Genomic DNA, 22,338 nt, shown 5'->3' on the forward strand with positions numbered 1-22,338 from the left:
GCTCGGAGCCTGGAACCTGCTTCAGATTCTGTGTCTCCTTCTTTCTCTCTGCCCCTCTCCTGCTCGTGCTCTGTTTCTCAATAATAAACACACGTTAAAAAAAATTTCTTTAAATGAATAAGCGTTGAAAAATAAATAAATAAATAAATAAATAGCAGGATACTGGATAAGCAGCCATCCAGTCGGGATGTGATCCCATTTCTAGATTTTGAACTCAGGATGCCCTCCTGGGTCATATCTGAGTAACAGTAAAGGTGAAGACCGAGTGTCTCAGGATAAAGTATAAGCTCCACAGGACCAGAGACCTCACTGCGCTGTCCCCAGCCCCTGAAACAAGCCCGACATTTTTCCTGGCTGTAAATATTTCCTGAATTGAAGTTTAAAATAAGCTGGAATGTCCTCCGCTTTTACTGCATTTTTCTTCAAAGTCCTTGAAGCCAGAAACGGTACTTCATTCAGCCAGACATTTGTCAGGCACCTGCTATGTACCAGGCACCTTCCTGAGGCCGGGGAATCAGGTCTGGAGAACTCCCTGAAATCACTACTGCTCGACCGAAGGCAGTTCTAATGGGTGGTGAATTGTGTCTCCCCCAAATTCGCATGCTGAGGTCCTGTGAACGTCACCTTCTTAAGAAACAGGGCCAGTGCGGATGTATTTGGTTAAGACGAGGTATACTGGAATAGGGGGGCCCCCTCTTCCAAGATGGCCGGTGTGCTTATAAAAAGGGGAAATTTGGACACAGGCACACAGGGACAACGCCACGCAAAGATGAAGCAGAGGTGGGGAAGGTGCTTCTACAGCCACGGATCCCCAGAGGCTAGCTAAGGAAGAGGCTGGGAACAGAGTCTCCCTCCCGGTCCTTAGAAGGAGCCAGGTCTGTTGACGCCTTGATCTTGGACCTCAGAGGTGCGGGAGAACAACCCCGTGCTGTGTGCGCCCAGCCTACGGTGCTGTCATGGCGGCCCCAGGAAACCGGTACAGTGAAAGTCACCCTTGGGGATTCTGGCTGCATCCCCAAAGCTCTTACACCTTCCACATAGGCACTCCCCAGCAAGAGGAGTCCAGGCCCCAAGAATCTGGCCTCCGCTGCTCTTTGAACAAGCCAAGGTCACTCCCACGTCCAGCTGATGAGTTGGTCTCTGCTGGCAATGCTGTTCCTCCCGATTTCCCCGTGGTGGACTCCCCAGCGTCTGGGCCCCGGCGTCACGGGGAACAGCCCACCTTCTCCAACCCGCCCACAGCACCTGCCATTACCGGCTCCCTCGACCCCCGCGCATCTCCATCGGAGCCCTTACCACGAGCCGAAATGCTCCTATGCGTCTGCGCCTCGGTTTTTGTTGTTTCCTCTGCTGGAGCATGAGAAACGGGAGAGCCAGGATTGGGCTGCCGTCTTTCCATCCCAGGGCCCGGAAGCACGTCAGGCTCGCAGGAGATGCTCAAACCACGCAGGGAGCCGGGCGGTACAGCGTACTCAGATTGCCTCCAACAGGTACCTTAGGACCTCAGGGCACGTGGGCTTGCATTCGGCCCGTGACCACCCCGAGAATTCTTCTGGGTCTTTCCCAACCCCTTCTCATCCTGTCGCCTCTCCATCTGCTGGAGAAGGAGGGAATGGTCAGGGATGGTTAGAGGAGAAGAAAAGGACTCTTCCACACCTTTTAATAAGCTTTTGTCCAAGTTTATTTATTGTTGAGAGAGAGAGACGGAGAGAGCGAGCAGGGGAGGGGCAGCACGGAGCCCGATGCAGGGCCGGAACTCACAAACCCTGAGATCGTGACCTGAGCCGAACCGATAGTCGGACGCCCAGGTGCCCCTCTTCCACACCTTTTAAAAAGTTATTTGTTAAATAAAATTGGGGCAAAATATAAATAGCACAAAATTGACCGCTTCAAACGTACCGCTCCGTGGCATTAGGGCACAACATTCCCCCTGTGGTGCCGCCGTCATCACCGTCCATCCCCAGGACACTTTCCGTCTTGCAGACTGAGACTGAAACTCTCCGCCCTAAACGCTAACTGCCATTCCCCCTCCCACCTTCGGTCTCGAGGAGTCTGACTTCTCTGTGTGCTGCGTGCATGTGGCATCACACAGGGTTTGTCCTTTTGTGCCTGGCTTCTTTCACGAAGCATAATGTCCCCGGGGGCCATCTGTGCTGTGGCAGCCATCAGGATGTCCTGCCTTCTCAGGGCTGAGTGAGATTCCATTCTGTGGATCTTCTCTATTGTGTTTCTCCATTCATCCGTTGATGGGCATTTGGGTTGCTCCTGCCTTTTGGCAACTGTCACTAATGCTGCTGTGAACGTGGGTGGGCAGACATCTTCTCTGCCTTTTTGTTTTTAATTTTTTATATTTGTTTTTGAGAGAGAGACAGAGCACAAGCAGAGGAGGGGCTGAGAGAGAGGGAGACACAGAATCTGAAGCTGGCCCCAGGCTCTGAGCTGTCAGCACAGAGCCCAACACGGGGCTCGAACCCATGAACTGTGAGATCATGACCTGAGCCGAAGTTCGACGCCCAACCGACTGAGCCACCCAGGTGCCCCTGTTTCCCCTTTTTATAAGGACCCCAGTCAGATGGCTCAGAACCCACCCTCATGACCTCTGTAAAGACCCTATTTCCAAATCAGGCCACATCCTGAGATTCTGGGGGTTAGGACTTCAACAGACCTTTTTGGGGGGTAACGGTCGCTGTGTGTGTCCCCCCCCCATTGCAATGCAGTGCACCAGGTGGTGTGCTTGGGCGGGGCGGGGGGGGGGGGGAACGTGGCCACACTTCCAGGCCAAAGCACTGCTAACCAGGGGCCCTCGGGGCTCCCACCTCCTGCCTCCGACGCTGGTCACGGAGGTGGAGCCTCGTCAGCCTGGGTCCCTGACCAACAGACAGAGACTCTGTCCTCGACCCAACTTTAACGGGGCCCCTCTGAGCCCTCTTCTCGCTCCCGAGGCCCCCATCCTGGCCTCCCCCATCCATGTTTGGCCAAGTCAGTTTTAGCAAGAGTCCTGCAAGGCCAGTTTTCAGAGTCCCTGGCCCCTTGTCATCCAACCACACCCCTCTTCTTCCCCTCCCTGTGCGTGAGCCCTCGGCCTGCCCCCGGAGAGGAGCCCCCACTCTTGCTGCCCCGCTTAGCAAGGTCCATCCACGACCCCCTCAGGCTGCTCCTGGGCTGGGGGCCCCGCTCACCTGCCGCATTCAGAGTTGAGTTCAATCTCTCTCGCCTGCTCTACTCCTTGAATAAAGTCTTCCTTTCCGTCCTGACGAGGGTCGGAGGAATTTTTCTGCAACGTGGCCAGTGGTGCCCAGCGAGGCAGGCAGCAGGGTCCAGAAAAGCTGTGCTGTGCTCAGCCCCTGGGGCCCGGCTGGCCGCTGCCACGGCGTGCCACGGGCTGTCCCACGGACTCCGTGGTGCCCTTGGGGCCCAGGGCAGCGTCTGGCGCCTGGCAGACACTCAGTAAGTGAGAATAAGTGAAAAGCCCAAATGCCAAAAAGACAGACAGAAAGGCAAAGTTAGAACTAATTTGCTTCTGAGCTCCTTGGCGTCCAAACTGCTGACGGTGAACAGCAGTGAAAGCGGAGGTCAGTGCCACATGTGATTCATTAGGCCCCTGTTTTGTCCTCCTTCCCAACTACCCAGCTGGGCCCGGTCCCTCTAGGACGGCAAACAGGTGGCAGCACTGAGGACGAAGGGAGTTAACCTCAGCTCTTTATCTACTTTTCCCGATTGAATCCTCACGCCGGCTCTGTGAGCTGGGGATTATCTTTACCCCCATTGTACAGATGAGAAAACCGGCCCAGAGAGGGGACGTGGCTTCCCAGGGACCAGTCATAGGAGAATGTGGGTTCCCACCCAAACCAGACGGGGTTTCGTGCGTGAATGTGTGTACGCGGATCTGTGCGCGTGTGGGTGTGCGCGGTGTACGTGAGTACGGGACCCGCGCCTGGACTGACGCCTGCAGGGAACACAGGGTGGCACTCGCGGTGTGACCTGGGGGTGCCTCGCACGCTCCTTGCTGTAGGCTGTGCTAACGGAGCCCCGCTCTCAGACAAGCGGTGCGGTGAGGGAGCAGGCTTGCACGGGCGGGGATGAATTTAGAGGGAGTGAGTGTAAATTAAGAGTCTGTCACAAAAATTCAGGGGAGAGGGGCGCCTGGGTGGCTCAGTCGGTGAAGCGTCCGACTTCGGCTCAGGTCATGATCTCACAGTTGGTGAGTTCGAGCCGTGTGTTGGGCTCTGTGCTGACAGTGCAGAGCCTGCTTGGGATTCTCTCTCTCTCTCTCTCTCTCTCTCTCTCTCTCTCTCTGCCCCTCCCCACCTACCCTGCTGGTGCGCACGTGAGTGCTCTCAAAATAAACTTAAAAAAAAAATTATACAAGAAACGAAATGCTTCTTAAATTTCCATATCGGAGCCACGGCAGCGGGGTCCAACTTCAGGTAAGACAGAGCACTGATGGGGGGCGAGGACAGAGACAAGAAGGGACCGGGCCGCCGGGGCCTCGGCCGCCTCTCCTGGGAACAGCTTCTGGGTCCCCTCGCGGGCAGGAAGTTAAGACGAATCACAGAAAATCAGGCCAAATGGCACGGCCTGTTTCTATGGAGACGTCAGTGATGCCACACACGCTCCCCGGATCCCACAGGACGCGGGGCTTCCGGAGCTGGTCCCGCCCGGGCCTGAGCAGGCGTACCGGTGAGCCTGGCTCCCGCAGAGGCCGACCGTCCACGGCGTCCTTCCGCTGCCCGACCTCGGTCTCTGCACCTGCCCTGAGGATGCTGCGGGCCGGAGCCCTCCCCCCCAAGAAGCGCAGCCTGGAGCCCAACCCGCTGGAGAAGGGCGTGCTGCTCCTGCAGAGCGTGGCCGGCCACGGCAGCTGCGGGTGGCGCGGCCTCAGCAAGTCGGCTCGGGCCCTCAGCCGCTTCTACGGGAAGATGGTACGGGGTCCCGGCGGGCGGACGGCCTGCTTCTGCCCCTCGACCGAAGGCCTCCTGATACGCTCCGGTGATGGCCCCAGAAGGGCAGATTCTGGGGGGTGCAGAGCCCGTGAGCGAGGAGGCACCATCCGCCTTGAGCCTTCCTCAGAGGGGTCTCCAGGAGGAGCCAACGGGGAGAGGAGAGGATGGGGGGGGGGGGGAAGCACAGCCGGCAGGTCCCTGAATGTACCTCAGGCTCCAGGAGACCAGAGAGCCAACCCAGGGTCCCCAAGGACTCCCCAGGCGGATGCCGCAGTGTCTCCAGCCGGTGTACACGCTGTCCTGAAGCTCGTGGTGCTCGGGGAGAAGGGCAGGCGGCTTCAAGGGTCTCCTCTCTCAGTGTCTCGTTGTCCTCACTCCGCCAGGACGGACGCAAGCAAGACGCCAGCACCGAGGACACCAGCTTCACGGCTGAACTGGAGGAGCTGAGAAAGGTGTTCCTCACAAGGCCTGACTGCCCTCGGTTCAGCACCAGGGCCACGTCCATGTGTCCTTACGGTGAGAGCCACCGACCAGGGGGCTCCCGCGTGAAACCGCCTCCTTCCCCCATGGAGTCGGGCGGCCTTCCCTGCTGGCACATGTCAACCAGAGCGGTGGCCCGCGGTGGCTGTGCGCGGTGGCTGCGGTTGCTGCTGCTGCTGAAACTCGCTGCGGTTGCTGCTGCTGCTGAAACTCGCTGTGTGGGCAGGAGCCCCAGCTGGAACCAGCAGCAGAGGCAGAGGCCGGAGGGATGGGAGGGGGAGGGGTGGGAGGAGGGAGGGGTGGGAGGAGGGGGGTGGGAGGAGGGAAGGGAGGGAGGAGGAAAGGGTGGGAGGGGGAGGGGTGGGAGGGGGAGGGGTGGGAGGAGGGAGGGAAAGTAAAGCCTCCTTCTTTTCCCTCGTCTCCTTCAGCCGACTCAATACGCTTGGGGGAGGGGGGAGAATGTTGAAAATTCTGGAAGCTGCCAAAAAGGGGTCATAAGGCCAAAGACAGGAACAAACCCTGTGTGGAGCCCGACAGCCGCCTGGTGGTGCTGCGCCCCGTCTGACCCGGGAGAACCGGAGGCTTTGAGAGGGCAGCCGGGCACTCCGTGGTCACCAAGGGGCACTGGCCAGGCCAGGCAGCACCCCATACCCCTCAGGTCCCAGCCTGCACTGGGCCCACGTGCCCACACATGACGTTGTTCGTAGGGACAGGGCAATGGAAGCTTAGTGCTGTGGCCAGGACAAGAGCCTTGTTCGTGTCCGAGGTGGGGGCCCCCACCAGCTCCCCTTTGTCAGGCCTGGAACCTCAGCAGCCTGTGCTCCCGATCCAGGACTTGTGGGCTGGGCTGGCCGGGACGGCTGGGAGACCACACTGCGTCCGGCATGCTGCTCGTGGCGCGAACCGTGACAGCTCAGGGGCAGCTGGGTCTGCCCTTCGGGATAGAGGGGCTTCTCAGATACCATGAAGCTGAGCCTTTTTTACAGGAGATGCGGGGTCCTTCCGGGGAGGGGTGCCTCCATTTGGAGAGACTCAGCTGCACCTGCTGCTCTGGGCCGGCACACCAACGCGGGCAGGAGGACGGAACCGTGTCTCCGTTCAGTCCCAGGGTTCCCGCAGGTCCCCTGACACAGCACCTTTAATCCCACCTGAGGTTTACAAAGAAATGGAAGCATGGCCCCTGCCCTGGAGGTCGTGGAAGGTGTAGCCTTAGCGGCCATCAGCTGGCGTCTTGAACCCCCCGCAGGTTCAGCCATCTCAGCCGAGTTATCCGAGGAGTTGCGCGTGGCACTCGATTCCTGGAAGGCGACCCAGGACCTGTTCTCCAGCCAGCAGGTGGACGGTGAGGGCAGGGCCGGCTGCCACCGGGGTCCTCTCCTCATCACGCCAGCCCCGAGGCCTCTGCCTACACCTGCCTCTGGCCCCTGCTCCCCCCAGGCCTCCCTGATCCTGCCCCGTGGGGACCACCTGCCTGGCTCTGTGTCTCTGACACAGGGTGTGTCCCTCCTTGAGTAGAACACACTGTTCCCACACACCAATATACTTTCTTTCCTTTATCCAAAGACGATCTCTGCACGCAGAGGTCTCCTTTGTCTGAACGCGAGGAAACCCCTCACAAATGTCTGGGCCACCTGGTGCACCGCATCAGCATGACCCCTGCTGTCCTGGCCCCCAGGCCCCGGGAATCTCGAAGGGCTGCTTTCACCATTTCCCTCCCTTTCTTCAACACACACATGGGCAGGTGGGGAAGGACGGACGAGGGTGGTCACAAGTAGGGGTGTGGTGAGCCCGCCGGGCAGTGAAGGGTTTCTGGGGAGGGACACGATCATGGAAGCCCCCGGGGCCGCTCAGCATGGGACTAGTCTGACTGCCCCCCGCTTCTCGACAGGGCGCCTCCTTCCCTTTAGTAAGAGCGCCTGTGAGTTCAACTACTTGAGGACAAGCGAATCCCGGATGGTAAGCCCGGTCCCCAGCAGCCCAGTCCTAGCACACAGCCAGCTGAGAAAGCGCATGCCCTGGTACATCTCCGTCATCCATGAGAAGGTACGGCCGTGTGTGGAGCCCTGGGCACAGACCCTGAGCCGCATGCCCCAGCTCCGCATCCCGTTGGAGAGGAGGGCCGTGGCCACCCGGGGGGCTCTCGTCCCGGGATCCGGTCAGCTGTTCAGGCAGGTCCCCAGAGCGGTCGAAGCTGACCCCCAGCTCCCTCTTCCGGTTCCGTGAATCAGACATTTCCAAACCCTGCAGCCCCCGTGCGCCTTCACCCCAGTGGGCGGCAGGTTAAGCTGGCGCGGGTCCCGCCCCCTGGCATGCAGCTCGCCCCACGAGTCATGACCTCAACCATTCACATGCCTTTGACCCGATATTTCCACATGGGAGGATGTATTCTTAAAGATTAACAACCAGCTCGGTGTGCAAAGATCTACCTACGAGTTGATTTGTTGGGATTTGATTCTCTGCATCCTTGTTTGTGACAGAGAACGGCCCGTAATTTACCTGTCTAGTTATTCTTTTGTTTGCTTTTGGTGTCAGAGTAAATCTGGCCTCGAAACAAACCACCAAGCGGTGCCCGGGTGGCTCAGTCGGTTAAGTGCCCGACTCTGGATCTCGGCTCAGAGCATGATCTCACGGTTCATGGGTTTGAACCCCGCATCGGGCTCCATGCTGACAATGCCGAGCCTGCTTGGGATTCTCTCTCTTTCTCAAAATAATCAACTTAAAAAGTTTTGTTTTAAAAACCATCGAAAAGTTGGGAGACATTTTCTCCCTTCCGTTCTCTATCCTCTGGAAGGGTCTACACGAGATTGGTGAAGAATTCATCACTGAGGACTCCTGCAGAGTCCTCAGAGAGAAGGTTCTACAAATAATGAAGTCACTTCCTTGAAAGATATTCAGAGTTCCTTCTCCCTCTTGTTTCAGTTTGGGGAAGTTTGTTTTTGTTTTTTGTTTTTTTTAGGAATGTGTCTGTTTCATGTAAATTTTCAAATTTATTGGCCTAGTCCTGTACAGGATGGTGTTTTATTACCCCTCTAATTTCTGCAGAGAGAAAGCATGCCTCTTTTCCATTCCTGATGGTGCTAACTCCTGCCCTCTTTTTCTCCATCTGTCCTGCTAGGTGTTTATCAACGTTAATAGTCTTTTCTTAGAACCTGCTTCTGTAGTTGTCTTAAAGCTGGTGAAGCTTTCATGGCCGTCATGGAAATGAGCACACAAAATGTTGAGTAGCTGGTGGGCACACAAAACCCTGAGGGTGTGGGTCCATGGGTCTTCGTGTTACCTTTGATTCCCGAAACTCTGCCTGGACATTTTCTGATAGGTTTCACAACTTTGAAAGTGTTGATATCCTGGGACCACTTTGGGGAAAGCCTGAGGCTCTAATTAGCTAGAGCCACACAGATCTGTGTAAAAGAATGTCCTTTGCAACATGGTGTTCTTATGCAAACAGCGGGAAGGGGTATTACCAAAGGCGGTTGTGAACGGGCCTGGGGAAGGGCTGCAGGCTTGGCTGCCTCCAGGAGCTCGGAAGGTGTCCTTAGGGCTGTCTTTCCCTCATCTCTGCCTGGTCTGAACTGGCTGAGGTGATGCTTCATCACTGGAGGGAGGCCAGAGAGCCACCTGCAGCCACAAGCCCCCAGTCGCACCGAACATCCCCTTTCCAGCCACCGCTGTCCAGTTTGGGACACATGCGTGGGTCTCGATCACTACGGCAGAGGAAAGAGGTGCGATTTTGGCAAAGTCATTTTAACGTCATAAGCAGTTCCACATTCCTTCAGATCCCCCCGCCCCCCGCCCCCGCCCTCGCCCTCCGCCCCCGCCCCCGCCCTCGCCCTCCGCCCCCGCCCTCCTGCTGTCTCCGCCCTCCCGCCACGCTGCTGGCTCCGCCCCTCCCCCCATGCTGCTGGCTCCGCCCTCCTTCTGGCTCCTCCCCCCGCCATGCTGCTGGCTCCGCCCCTCCCCCATGCTGCTGGCTTCTCCCTCCTGTTGGCTCCGCCCTCCCGCCATGCTGCTGGCTCCGCCCCTCCCCCCCCGCCATGCTGCTGGCTCCGCCCCCTCTCCCCTCCCCACCCTCCCAGATCTTCGTGCACCCTCTCCTCTGCCACAGCCTCAGCTCTTCTCTGAAGCCCTGAGGTGGATGGCTAGCCCGTTGGTTCCCTGCGGGCCCCAGTCGGTGCGCGTGGGGCTCGGAATCCGTGCCCTCCGTGGCCTCGGCCTCACCCTACAAATCTCCATATGTCTTGATGTTGATCATTGTTCCGTTTCAAACTTCTAACCTCTTTGGTGCATCTGCTTCTTTGACTCGTGGGCCCCGTGGAAGCCTGGCACTTAAATCCCAAACATCTGAAGGGCTTCCTAGCTGCCTCCTTTTCCTCCGGCACCTGTGCCTGGACCACCTCCCTCCGGCCTCAGCTCAGATCTGGTGGCAAGTCCTCCGGTTTCCGTTTGTCCAAAATCATCTGTATCGTGTCTCCGACTCTGAGGAACTGGGGGCACCGAGATCTTGAGCACAGAAGGTGGAGGGGCAGAGGGCGGGGCTCTCTGGCAAGGCCCCGGGGCGGGGGTGGGTGGCTGGCTGGGGCCAGGCCTGAAGGGCAGGTACCAGGAGCCCACCCCCCCAGGCAAGGATTTGGGACCTGCCCTTAGGCAGGGGTGGCTGGGATTTCAGGGTGCCTGAACGGCAGGCCTGCCCTTCCTGGGCTCAGAGCTGCCGGTCTGCAGGCGCCCCGAGAGGGTGGGCCCGGGAGGGGCTCGAGCAGCACATGAGGGCCACCTGCGCTTCTGTGCAGGATCACTGCCTGCGCACGCTGGGGGAGGAGGTGCAGCGCCTGTCCCAGCTGGAGGCCCTGCTTCGGAAGAAAGACGAGGAGGTCTCGGCCCTCCAGGAGGAGAGGGAGGCCTTGAAGAAGCAGCTGAAATTCCTCCTCCAAAGCAAAAGCCAAGAGATATTGGTATGTCAGGGCACGGGGTGAGCAGGGGGCCTGAGCCACGAGCTCTGCCGCCAAGGGTCCAAAGCTCCGGGTAGCCCTTGGGCCCCCCCGCAAGTGCCCCGTCGTCCCGGAAGCCTGCCACGTCCTGGTGGGGGCAGGGGCTCCGCGTAGAAACAGACCCCTGTGCTTTGCTGCCCGCTTGCTTGGTCCCTGGGGCGGGCCGTGTGTCTGTCTGGACTCCGCTTCCTTCCCGTAAGATGAGGGCTGGATCCTCCGAGATCCTGAAGGATGGAAGGCGCCCTGAAGGTGGCGTCCGGGGCTGAGACATGGACCCGGTGGGCGTGGCGGCTCAGTTGAGCCAGGTCTGTTCTGCCTGCAGGACATTCAGTGTCCTTGCCTATAAAGCAGGGGGGGGGGGGCGGGGCGGTGCTGCCCCTTCCCAGGTCTGGACAGAGGGCTGAACCAGGCAGGTGCCGGTAGGGCCCGGGGAAGCAGTCGCCTGGTCTTTCTAAAACTTGATTTCTTTCATCCCTGAGGATACAGCCCAGCATTATGCTGGGGGCACACATGAGGCAGGGGTGGGGACCCCCGAGATGCCACCAGAGAGAGCTGGACCAGACGCCGATGGCACGGTGCCAGCAGGCAGGGGCAGCAGGAATCTCCGGGGGCCTGGGGGTGTCAGCCTGCCTTCCCTGCTCCCCAGCCCCCCCGGGGGCGCTTAGAGAGCTGTGAGCCACAGGAAACATGGGCCTGCTCACGTGCAGGCCACCGCCCCCCTTCTCAGCAACACAGCAACCTCGGCAGGAGGACACTGGCTCCCCTCCCTCCCCTGCAACATGGAGAGGCTGCTGTCCCCTTCCAGTAGGACAGGTCTCACCCCCCGGGGGAGCCGAGGCTCACACAGGCGTCTTACAGGAGCAGCCCTCAGAGTCTGCACCAAAGCCCTTGGGGAAGCTGAGCATCCTGAGAACCTTCTTCAGAGACGAGGAGGAGTTGCAGCACAGAAAGCAGGTGCGGGCCTGTTGGGAAACGGGGTGGGGGGGGGGAGTGCGGGGGGAGGCCTGACCCCGGGCCACATCTGCAGGGCAGCCGAGCGGGGCCCAGGCCACGGTGTCCCACCCGTAGCTCTCACCTGCTGGCCTTTCCCCAGTCGTAGGCCCTCAGACACACCTGGGGGGAACAGGTGCAGGGTGGTGGGACTCCAGCCCCCCTGCCCCGGGGGGTGCCAGGATCTCCGAGTGGACGAGGCTGACCCTGCCCCGGGTTGGGGGGCCACGGCCCCACGCCCAGTGCACTCCTGCCCGGCGTGCCTTCCGTGTCCCAGCCGCAGGACGAGTGTTCCGCGACCCACAGGGGCAAGGACCTGGAAGTGGATGGCGGCCAAGAAGATGAGGCCGGAGAAGCAGAGGGCAGAACGGGCAGCGGGGAGGCCGCGCCCGAGGAGGGGGTTGAGGTGGAGGTGGAGCAGCTGGAGGAGGAGGAGGTGCAGGGGGCCGAGGCTCAGTCTAAGAGAAGTTCGAGCTCCCTGGAAGAGGCCTTCGAGCGGGAGCTGGTGGCCCAGCTGGAGGAGTACGAGCAGGTGATCTGGGAGCTCCAGGACGAGCTGCAGGTGACCAGGACCAGATACTCGCTCGCGACAGGTGCGGCCCCGGGGCCCGGGAGCCTGGGGAGGGGGGGGGGGGGCAAGGGACCGAGGCCCGCGGGGCGGGAGGCCGCCACCCTCAGCCCGGCTTCTCAGGCCCCTGCTCTCGCTCCTCTCCTCCGCGGCGCTCACTCAGGTGCCATCACGTCCTTACAACGCCGAGTGGGTTTCCAGGAGTCCCGGCTGCGGCAGGTGCACACGGAGAGCGAGGCCCTGCAGAGGGAGCTTCGGGAGCGGGAGGACCAGCTACGCGCCATGTCCAACAAGGTGGCCGTGCCCCTGTCACCCTGGCACTGGGAGCCGGGAGCCCGGGCAGCCCCACACCGTCCACCCGGGCCGCTCGGCTCCGGGCCACTTCCCAGGACCCCCCGCCCCGCGTCCACCCGCCCCTAGCTGAGCACCGTGTTTTCTCGAAGTTTTTCACACTCACAGCGTAAAGAATCAAGGAGTCCCACAGGCTCGTCGCCCCAGTAGGTGTGTCCACCCTCCTCCCCCTCACGCGCCCCTCCCCTGCGGCGACTGCTCTCAACTCTTCCTTAGGAATCACTCTGCAGGTTCCCGGACGGCATGCTTCCAACGCCCATTCTGGAACTTTCTGCATCATCACATTATCTATTGCTTCCTCCTTCCTCCTCTGCCTGGGGTCCCCAACGCAGGGAGGTCCACCTCCCGCCGGTGTCCCCCACCCAGGAGCCCCAGGGGGGTGGGGGTGGGGGCACGTTGTCAGCAGCACACGCCCGCCTGGGGCTGAAACACGGCCTCCGGAATGAGGATTAAGGTCCACTCTCTCTTCTGACCTACTCCCGCGTCTTCATGGGAGCACATCCTGCAGCGATCTTTTGATAAAAAAACGAGTAGGTATAAACTGGGGGGACACCGCACTCCGCGAACGGCCTGCTTCTACTTGGCGGCAGAGTGTGGCCAGGACAGCGCCTTCCGTCAGTGTGTCCCCGCCTCTCGCTCACCCGGGCCCAGGCCGGGTGGCTGTGGTGCGTCCTGGTCCCCGGTGCCCTGAAAGCTGGCGGACTTGTGCCATCGCGGCCCGTTCACCGTCCTGGGCTCTCCGGGACCAACCAGGAACGCGTGTCCTGTGGTTCTGGAAGCTCACGTTTATCTCGGTTTTTCGTTTCCTCCTCTTGTCTCTCGAACCTTCCGTCCTCCTGGCGTCCCTAGACCTGGTTCCCCCTCCTCTTCCCGTCTCCTGGTCCGTCTGCCGTGCTTTCCACGTTCTCCGCACTTTCTCCGCAGCCTCCTCCCTCCTGCCTTTGTCACACTGACGCTTCCCCATCCACCTTGTTCTCCGAACGTCCTCGTATCTTCTTTTACCTCAAGATCCGTGGCCGGTCTGACCTCGCGCAACACTCCTGGCTGCCGGGCTTAATTGCTGCAACATCCCTCTCTCTCCTGCAGGTGTCCTGTGTCCCTCCGCCTTGGTCTCTGTCGTTCGCGAGAGAGCTTTGCTCCGGCGTCAGGGCCGAGCGGAGTGGCCACGCGGTGCTCATTTTGTGCTTCACGCACAAGGGCACACGGGCCCCCGTCAGCCCAGCGTTCAAGGTCGTCTCGTTAGGGCTTTCCTCTTAATTTGCTCAGATTGCCCCGGAATCTGGCACCTGGGAGGGTTTCTTGCCTGTGATGTGAAGGCCCAGCTGCTGGTGTTGCGGGAGTCCCAGGGGGTGGGGGGGAGCCCACATCTGGAGCCTGGGGCCGCCACCCCCACACTGAGCCTGGCACCTCCCCCGCCGGAGCCCCTCTGCCAAACCCCGGCCCCCAGCCTCCCGCCAGGCGGACAAGGGGCAGGCTCCTCGCCGCTCAAGGTTGGGGACCGGTCTGCCACTCCGTGCCTGAGATAGTCACCACCGACCCCCACCCCACACGAGCCTCTACACCCAGAAGCAGCCGCACCTCCAACTCCTGAGCCTGGGGGACTCCGGGAGGGAGCTGGGCTCGTCAGCTTTCCCCGCCGCTGGCTCAGCACCCATCCTCCTTGGCTATGCCCAGCTCCCTGGGTGTTCACAGGCCCCCCGTCCTTCTCCCTGCCCTTGGCAGGGGTCCTGCGGCTTCTGTGGCACTGAGGCTCGGGCAGACGGGTGGACACCGGTGTCCCGCCCGTCCTCCCGTTCCCTGAGCCAACCCCCCTTCTGCCTTCCAGTTCTCCAACCTCAGGGAAGACAAGAAACACGAAGAGATGATGGGCCTCATGGAGAAGGACAACTTTCTCCTCCGCCAGGTGACCGCCAGGCGTGGTTAAATGGTCAGCCAGATCTTGCTGTTTTTGCTGTAAGTCCTGACGCAGCGTGGGGGACATGAGCCGCGAACCCCCTTCGCAGTCAGTCGGGGGCCCCCCTCCGTCAGGCGGCACCCCCATCAGCAGTGGCTGGAACAGAGGCTCCTCGCCACTGCTGGCTCCACATGGGGCTTGAACTCGGTGACGCCGGCCGTCTTGGGGGGACAAAGGGGCAGGGAACACGGGCGACCCTATTCCCCCGTCCTCCCTCCCCCCCCCCGCCCCCGCAGCAAGTGGCGGAGCTGCAGAGCAGACTCACCAAGCAGGAACACATCATCTCGGAGCTGGAGGCCAAGGTCAGCCAGCTGCAGGACCAGGTGAGCCAGAAGGAGGGCCAGCTGCAGAGACAGAAGTGGCTGCAGGAGGAGATGGGGAGCAGGAACGAGATGATCCAGCAGGCGGAGCTGCAGGCCCGCGTGGCCCTGGAGAGCGCGCAGTCCCGGGTAGGCCCCGCGCGTGCAGAGCCAGGGCGCTCCGGCCTGGGGAGCTCAGGGAGTGAGCAGGGGCTCAGGCTCTTCCCCCCTCGTATCCCGGCCCCCCTGGCGCAGAGCTGCGCTCCGGAAATGGTGGTGGAGACAGCAGAGGTGTGAGGGGCCTTGCACACTTCGGCCCCGAGGGGGGGGCAGCCTCGCCCTCTTCGTGGATGGAGTCGCTGCCTTGGCTTGTGCTGGGAGTGGGCACCAGGGCTTGGCCGGCCAGGAAGGGGGGCTCTGCGGTCAGGGGGTATGCTAGTAACGCCACCATCTCCTTGCAAGCTACGGGGTGCTTGCCATGGGTCCGACACTGGTCTAAGCAGCTCGCTGAAGTCTTCTAACCTCGCGCACAAAGCTACAAGCAGGTATTCTCAGCGTCCTCACTGTGTACGCAAAGGCACCCACAGCAGGGGAGGTTAAGTAATGGGTCTGAGCCCCCAGGGCTGCGCAGGGGTGGTGCTGGGATTTGAAGAACAGGATCCCATATCGGAGCCCCTACATGGGACGGGACGTGAGCAGAGGCACAGAGGGAGGCCGAGGTGCCCTCTGCTCTGAGGGACCCCCCCCCACCAGGCGGAAAAGGAAACCGGCGGAAGAGCTGACTTGATTTAGAATCCGAAAAGCGGCAAAGGGAAAGGTCCTCTCTCTTGCCCACCCAGAGTGCCTGTGGCCACCCAGGTGCGCCCAACTCCCCGTGGGGGGCCAACCTCCTGCTGGGCGGCTCTAAGGGCATCACCGAGCCCCTCCCCGCCCCCGCACCAGCTATCTTTCATCAAGTGGTGTCCCACCCAGCTGGAGCGTTAGCGGGGTGCTGGGTGCTGGGGTCTCAAGTCTGTCTAGTAGGGCCTGGAGCGCTGTGCTGAGAGGGTGAGCCTAGGCCTGGGGTTGGCAGGAAGGGGTGCCAGGACCTGCCAGTGATGCCTGAGACAGCCCGGGCGTGGGGCACTGTGGCCGGACACCCCCAGCTGATGGCCACCTCCAGTAGAGAGGGCGAGACCCCCACACCAGTGCGATGCCAACACCGAGCTGGCATCGGTCCACACTGGAAAACACACAGCAAGCCCCCCCCTGCCCCCCGCCCAAGGTCCCGGGGCTCCTAACATCCCCTCTGTCCCGGAGCCAAAGTGGACCCTCCTGCAGCCTCTTCAGGCTGGTTCCCCCTTGGCCCTCCTGCTCTGTCGGGGCTTCCGGACGCGGGGGCCGAGGAGCTGCTAGCGTGCCGCCGCCAGAACTCGGGGGGCCCTGTCTGAGGGCTTGTGGGGTACAGGCGGGAGGAGGCGGGCTGGGGCCCTGCACGTGCACAGCCAGGCCGATGGCAGCGAGACCAGACAGCCTGAGCCCTGTCCTCGTCAACACCCGGTTAATGCCCTGTCAGCGGCTAGTTACCGCCAGCAGCACGAGGCAAGGAGGGAGGGACCCCCAAGTGCCCCCTCCAATGCGAACAGGGAGGGGCTGACAGGCTCGCAGGGTGCCCTGGGGTCGGGAGGGGGCTGCGCCAGTTCCCTAGGGGAAGGGGGTGGCCCGGTGGGGGGTTGTTCAGAGCTCTGGTACCCCTCCCCCCTGGCCTTTTAAAACCATTTCTTTTTCAATTAAAAAGGAAAAAAAAGCAGTAGAAAGTCTTAAAGCCTTGGTGTCAGGACCCCCTGGGCCTGGGTTTGGACCCGGCCCCTTGTAGCTCCCGGGCAGACCAGCCGGCCTCTCCGACCTCTTCCGGTTTCTGCGGCTGTGAAAAGCGAGGGCACGTCTACCTTCTGAAAAGCTTCAAGCCGGGGTGGTGACTCCCCCGCTCCTTTCCTTTGCTCACAGCTCGAAAGACTAAGAAACAACATCATCCAGGCCACCTTCAGCACCCCCGGGATCAAGTCCTTGGCCACTGAGATCTCTGACAATGACATTCTGGAGGCCTTGCAGGTACATTTGGCGCTGGGTTGCCTCCTTGTCCCCGAGGCCGCGTCTCTGGGCGGGAGCTGACTAATCTGCAGCCAGAGGCGGAGGGGAGAAGCCAGCATGGATGCCACGGACCCCCATTCTGGTTCTGTGTCACTGTTTGCCGTCACCCGGGGATCATGCTTACTTACTCTCTGCTCAGGCAGAGGGGGACCGGACCCCCCGAAAGGGTGGCGATGTTGTACAGCTGGCGAGGCTAGCCGCTCTCGGCCTTCGGTGACCCCCAGCAGCAAGTCCGCGGGGGATGCACAGGGGCGGGGGGCCGAGCTGCTGGAGTCCTGGAGGTTCCCCCGCAGCAGGGACCCTGGCCCACCCAGCCTCTTCAGGGATGCTTCTCAGCACCTTGGCGTGGCCTCAGCTGGGATAGTCATCTGTTCAGGCAGGACCCTGGCACAGACCCCTCCCTGGCCTTGGCCCGCGCGGTCATCTTGCTGACCCCAAACAGAGGCCTCACAGGGGCACGGTGGTGCAGGGAACATGGTGCAGACTTTGAGGCCGGCAGGGGTCAGTCACCACCCCTGTGGTCCTCGGCTGAGAAGCTGTGGCCGGGTCACTTGAGTTCAGAGCCACGGAGTTTCCCTCTGCACGTGGGAGACAGCACGTCTGCCTCGGGGCGTGGTGGGGAAAGGGCCCTGGGAGCCGAGCCCCTGACCCAAATGTGCTCTGTACGGCCCCGTGTGCTGCTCACAGGGGCTGCTTCGGTCCCCATGCCGCAAGCCTCCCACGGCAGGGCGCTTGCCACCAGTGCCTGCCCCCTTCCAGCGCCCCGCGTTTCCCTGAGACCTGATTTCTTTCCTCTGCGCCGTGGGGGTGGAGCTGCGGCCAGTGGCGATCCCGTAGGGTGGCAAAGGTCTCAGGGGAGGGGGGCCCTGCATGAGGACCTGGGAGGAGGTCTCTGCAGCCTGGCTACCATTGCCTGGGGAGAGGGAGAGGGAAGGGGCAGAGAAGAAAAGGGGGAGGAGAGGGAGAGAGAGGGAGGGAAGGGTCCTCGGTACCACCCAGTAGTCAGGGAAGAATCCTTTCCCCTGCCAGTGTTGGACAAAAAGGACACAAAACAGTGACTGGTGGTGAAGCAGGAGAGGTGAGGGAGGGGGCAGGACGGAAGGGCCTGGAGGGACAGGCTCCGTGGCCTCTGAGGTCTCTCGGTCGGGGGCTGCTGGAGATTCGCAGGGGACCTAGTGCTGCTTCAGGGGAGAGCGACCGCAGCCCGAGGCCGTGGGGGGAGGGGCTCTCTTCCCCACTCCGAGTTCTGTGGGCTTCATCTCCGGGGGCCTGACCAGCAGCGGTGGGAGCGTCTTCTGCGCAGAAGTTCCCAAACGCTGCAAGACCACAGCTTCTCCCCCTGGAGAGCCGGTGTCAGTGCTCGGAGCTCCGTGCAGGCCCTGCTGCCGGCTGCCCTTGGTGGGGGGGTGGTGGTGGAGCAGCGGCGCCCCCGCAGCCACGGCCTGTGCTCCTCCCCAGAGGATCATCTCTGAGCCAGCCGACTACTACAATCAGCTGCAACAGAAAGGCATCAGGATGCCTCCCCTGCACCAGGCGGAGGCCCCTTCCTCCCAGAGCAAGTCCAAGAAGCTGGCCTCCAAGTAGAGCCCGCCTGCCCACGCGCCCCCCGCCCCCCCAGACGCTGGGCCCCAGCTCGCGGGGCCATCGTGTGTGGCCCGGTCTTCTCGCTTTAGAATTAAACCCTGTCCTTGGCCATGGGCTCAGCTTCTCTTTCCCTCCGGGACTCGTGGGGGCTCGGGTTCCATCCGCAGCCCCGATCTGCATCCCTGGCTCCTTCCTGGGGAGACCCCCACACGGAGCAAGGGCCCCCTCCAGAGGCCCCGGGCTTTGAAGGCCTGAGCCTGGGTGCCTATCGGCTCCTTCAGTTGGGCCCACGGGGGCCACCTCCGAAATGGGGGCTTCCCTGGCTGGGGCGACCCCTTTGGAAGAGGGTGGATGGAGGCCGTTTTTCCTGCTGCTGTTCCTTTCCATCACTCTGCGGGAGGGACAGCTCCAGGCGGCCGGCCAGGCACCTCTGTCTGCGTCCTGCGCACCGCAGGCTTCGGGCACATAAACGCGCTGAATGAAGGAACCCATCAGGCGCGGCTGTGCTCTCCGCCCGCACCTGTGCGCGCAGCCAGACCCGCCTCGCCTAGGGCGCGAACTGGAGGGACGCAGCGGGGAGCTCCGCAGCGCCCCCCCACCCCACCTCTGCAGGCCGCCTCAACTCTCGGATCAGACCCAGGCGCGTCCGGAGGCTCCGGGCCCCGCTTCTGCGCCCGAGCCCGTCCCTGCGCGGTCTTGGTGGAGGACCCCCGCGCTCACGCCCGGGACCCCCCAGGGCCCAGCGACTCCTTCGGCCTCTCTCCCCAGCCGCCCCTCGCGCCTGACAGCTCCTGACCCTCGCAACGCCCTTTCCCAGCGTGCCCTCGCCCCTGCTACGCCCTCCCTCACACGCTTCTCTTTTCCGCGGTCTCCTCTCCCCTGCGGGCCCTCTCGCCCCCGCGGCACCTACTGCCTTCCTTCCCTGCAGCTTGCACGCCCTCCGGCGGCGCCCCCGGGAGCACCTGCGGCCTGGGCTCGGCTTCCCGGCTCGCTTCGCCCCTGGCCCCGCCCCTGACTCCGCCCCAGGCCCCGCTCCTCCCGGCCGGCTACACGTCTGCGCTGCTCGTAGGCCCGGGGGCCGAGGGGCCCGTGGGACACGCATCGGGACGCAGCTTCCTGGTGCGGGCGGACCGCGGAGGTGGAACTGGCCGCGGCCCCCCTGGCCTGTGAGCGTCGCCCGGGAGAGCGGAATCGCGGGGTAGGAGGCGGGGGAGGGTCTGGTCCGGCCAAGCGACCCCCTCTCCCGGCCCCGCCCCGGCCCAACCCGTGGAGGGACGGCCACGAGCCGGAAAGGGCCATCTGGTTCCTGCTGGCCGCCCCGGGACACCCCAGGGCTCCTCCTTTCCCTCCCCGGCTCCTCGCAGAGCCGGTCCTTTACACTTTATTTTCTGTGGGTTTTTTCCCCCTGTTTTTCAGGTTGGAGGCATCGGCCGCACCTCGGACCTTGACCTGTGGCCTGGGAGGAAGTGAGATCTACTGGCCACGACTCTGACCACCTGACCACCTTCCTGGGCGCCTGAGTCTGGGTTTCCTCGCCAGGACTCTCCCTTTGTAAGTTGTGGGCTCCTCGGGGGTGCTTTGGGAGCGAAGGGGTCTAAGGTATGCGGTGGTACCCGCGAGGGCCCCCAGCTTGAGGCCCTCAGGAGCCCAGCTCTGGGCACTTCACTGGCTTCTAGGGGCTTTGTCCAGTCAGGGCAGCTTGAAAGCCACAGTCTCCATCAGTTGGGAATGCTTTCTGGTGCACACAACGGGAACTCCTTGTCCCAGGCTTGAACAGGTGTGGGTTGAGTCTTCTCACACAAAGAAGCCCACAGGTGGGTAATGGGTGTGGATTTGGAGACCCCCACCCTGTCAGGGCTGGCGCTGCGTGGATATCCGGTAGCAAAATGGCTGCTGCAGCTCCGGCCATCAATGCAGGGTGGCCAGAAAGAAGCCGCTGCTATTTCTCTCTTGAGAGCAAAAACCCTGCATCTCCTGCTACGCCCAGCGGCCAAGGTATTAAGCTTGAATTAGCCTCCGGCTGTCATTTAGGGCAGCACCTTGCTGCCTGGAACCGGCTAAGGATTGTGCCCCCAGGTGGAAGGAGGTGGACCTTAGGTAGACAGCTAACAGAGTCGGCCCAGTAGCCCCTTTCCCAGACCCACCCGGGAAAGTGGAACCCACACTCAGTGCGCGCTTGGCCTCCCTTGGGCCTGAGAACGGCCACTGACCCGAGTGGCTGCCACCAAGCAGGTGGCTCCCTCCTGAGAGGCAGGCCTTGAGGCTCCGAGATGGGCTCCCTCCCTTCCTCCCACTGGCCTGGGACCCGGGAGGCACCTCAGGAGTTTAAGAACTGCTGGGTTTCAGCAGTGACTGGGTGGGCAAGAGGCCGTTCAGGGGCCCGCTGTGCCTTTAAGCCCCTCCCCAAGTGTCCGTGGGAGGGGGTCCCGGGAAGAGAGGCGCCTGGACTCCCCCCCCCCCCCACAGGCCCCAGCTTCTCCCCCAGGCGGTGTCGGGGGAGGGGCTGCAAGTCGAGCAGGCCAGAGGACACAGGACAGGGCCACCAGCCTGCCCTGGCCAGCCAGCCAGCCTGTACCAGCCGCCGCCCCGTCCCTGTCCTTCCCCGCCTCCGGGGAAGCTCTGGGGCCTGATCTGTCGGGAACGGGGAGGGGGGCAGCAGTTATCTGGCCAAGGACCCGCCGCGTCCAGTCTCCAGGGCCCAGCAGCTGTCCCGGAGGCCCCCGCGAGGGCCTGGCCTGGGTGGAGGCAGCCTCTCACATTCCTGAGGGTAGGGTTTGGCGGATTTGCAGCCTCCCTGGGTTGGATTCCCGCTTTGCCGGCTCCCATGTGACCCTGGCAAGTGGCTTGACCACTTGGCGTCGGTTCACCTGCTGAGCCAGGTGAGAAGGTTCCTGTAAAGGAGCCCGCCCCTCCCCCCTCAGCCTGCGCCCCGCCCCCTCAGCCCCCTTCCCCATCCCCTCAGCCCCTCCCCTGCTCCTCTGGCCGTAGCCCGGGCAGCATGCAGACCCAGCAGGGTGGCGTCCAGTACAGCAGGTGGGATGACAGCAGCCGGGACGAAGTCCACGTGGCTGCCGTGTCCAGCACGGAGGAGGCCTCAAGCTGGGCGAGGTGAGGGCTGGGGGGAGGAGCCCCGCCCGCTGGGTCACGCCCTCCGCCTGCCGCGTGTCAGCAGAGTGCCAGGCCCTTCTCCTTCGGGGCCCACTGCCCCCCCTTCCCCCCCCTCGCCCAGCCCCCGCAGCCCCGCAGCCCACTCGGGCTCACGTGCTGGCGGTTCCCTCTCCAGGATCTCCCGGAAGCTGTGCTCAGGCAAGCTGGGCATCGCCCTGAAGGTGCTGGGCGGAGTGGCCCTCTTCTGGGCCGTCTTCATCCTGGGCTACATCACCGGCTACTACGTGCACAAGTGCAAATAAGGCTTCCCAGCATGCACGCATGTGCCCGGGGACGCGGGCCCGGGCAGACACCCTTGTACACCAGAATCCCTTTTGCATGCACAGACCCTCATGTACACGGATCCTCGTATACACCAGGTTTCCTCCACGTCCATAGACTCACCGCCCCCCCCCCAGACCCCACTGTGCAGCAAGCAGTCACCGGCCATCCAGGGGCACGCAGAGGAACAGGAACACAGGTCCTCGATGACATATACACATGCCTCGCACAGGCAGCCAGCCAGGGGCACACGTGGCCGGGAGACTCGGCCCAGTCTGAGCTGGGACCACGGGACACACCCTCTGGGTCCTCCCTGAGCGGGCGCTGTATGGGGCTGGGGGTGCCTGGGTGGGCCTCTGGGCCCTCTTGTTTTGTAAGCATGGCTCTGGGGGAGGCGGGGCTGTGTATGTCCCTCTGCCCCCCCCCCCCCTCCCTGGGCTGAGACCCCATCCTGGAAGTCGATCCTGGGCAGGGTGGGGAGCGGGAGCCACCCTCAAGTGTTGTCTGCGGTGGGGTGGGCATAGTTGCTCCGGGGCTTGGAGCCAGCAGGAAGGCTGCTGCCCCCGCCATGCCCAGGGCGGATGGGAACCTGTGCACCGATGCAGTCATTAAAAGTCTGTTGCATGAA

The 22,338-nt window shown here is 62.5% G+C and overlaps 2 protein-coding genes across 4 annotated transcripts; both read left to right on the top strand.

The window, feature by feature from the left end:
• Window positions 1-4,317: 4,317 nt before the first annotated feature.
• Window positions 4,318-18,395, top strand: CCDC27 (coiled-coil domain containing 27). The gene is made up of 12 exons (XM_027060629.2): window positions 4,318-4,922; window positions 5,327-5,459; window positions 6,670-6,765; window positions 7,312-7,466; window positions 10,208-10,369; window positions 11,264-11,359; window positions 11,673-11,988; window positions 12,127-12,257; window positions 14,140-14,217; window positions 14,505-14,717; window positions 16,554-16,658; window positions 18,156-18,395. The coding sequence occupies exons 1-12, from the start codon at window positions 4,377-4,379 to the stop codon at window positions 18,279-18,281; spliced, it is 2,157 nt and encodes a 718-aa protein (XP_026916430.1). The 5' UTR covers window positions 4,318-4,376; the 3' UTR covers window positions 18,282-18,395.
• Window positions 18,396-18,541: 146 nt separating this feature from the next.
• On the top strand, window positions 18,542-22,338 carry SMIM1 (small integral membrane protein 1 (Vel blood group)). 3 transcript variants are annotated; one of them, XM_053206040.1, is made up of 5 exons: window positions 18,542-19,479; window positions 19,698-19,832; window positions 19,958-20,095; window positions 21,270-21,389; window positions 21,565-22,338. In XM_053206040.1, exons 4-5 carry the CDS (start codon window positions 21,280-21,282, stop codon window positions 21,689-21,691), a joined length of 237 nt encoding a protein of 78 aa, XP_053062015.1. In that variant the 5' UTR covers window positions 18,542-19,479; window positions 19,698-19,832; window positions 19,958-20,095; window positions 21,270-21,279; the 3' UTR covers window positions 21,692-22,338. The 3 variants fall into 3 exon arrangements, with proteins under 3 accessions (XP_053062015.1, XP_026916436.1, XP_026916434.1); XM_027060635.2 differs by lacking the exon at window positions 19,958-20,095 and having other exon boundaries at window positions 21,244-21,389; XM_027060633.2 differs by lacking the exon at window positions 19,958-20,095.

The sequence above is a fragment of the Acinonyx jubatus genome, chromosome C1, assembly GCF_027475565.1.
Source record: "Acinonyx jubatus isolate Ajub_Pintada_27869175 chromosome C1, VMU_Ajub_asm_v1.0, whole genome shotgun sequence".
NCBI lineage: Eukaryota > Metazoa > Chordata > Mammalia > Carnivora > Felidae > Acinonyx > Acinonyx jubatus.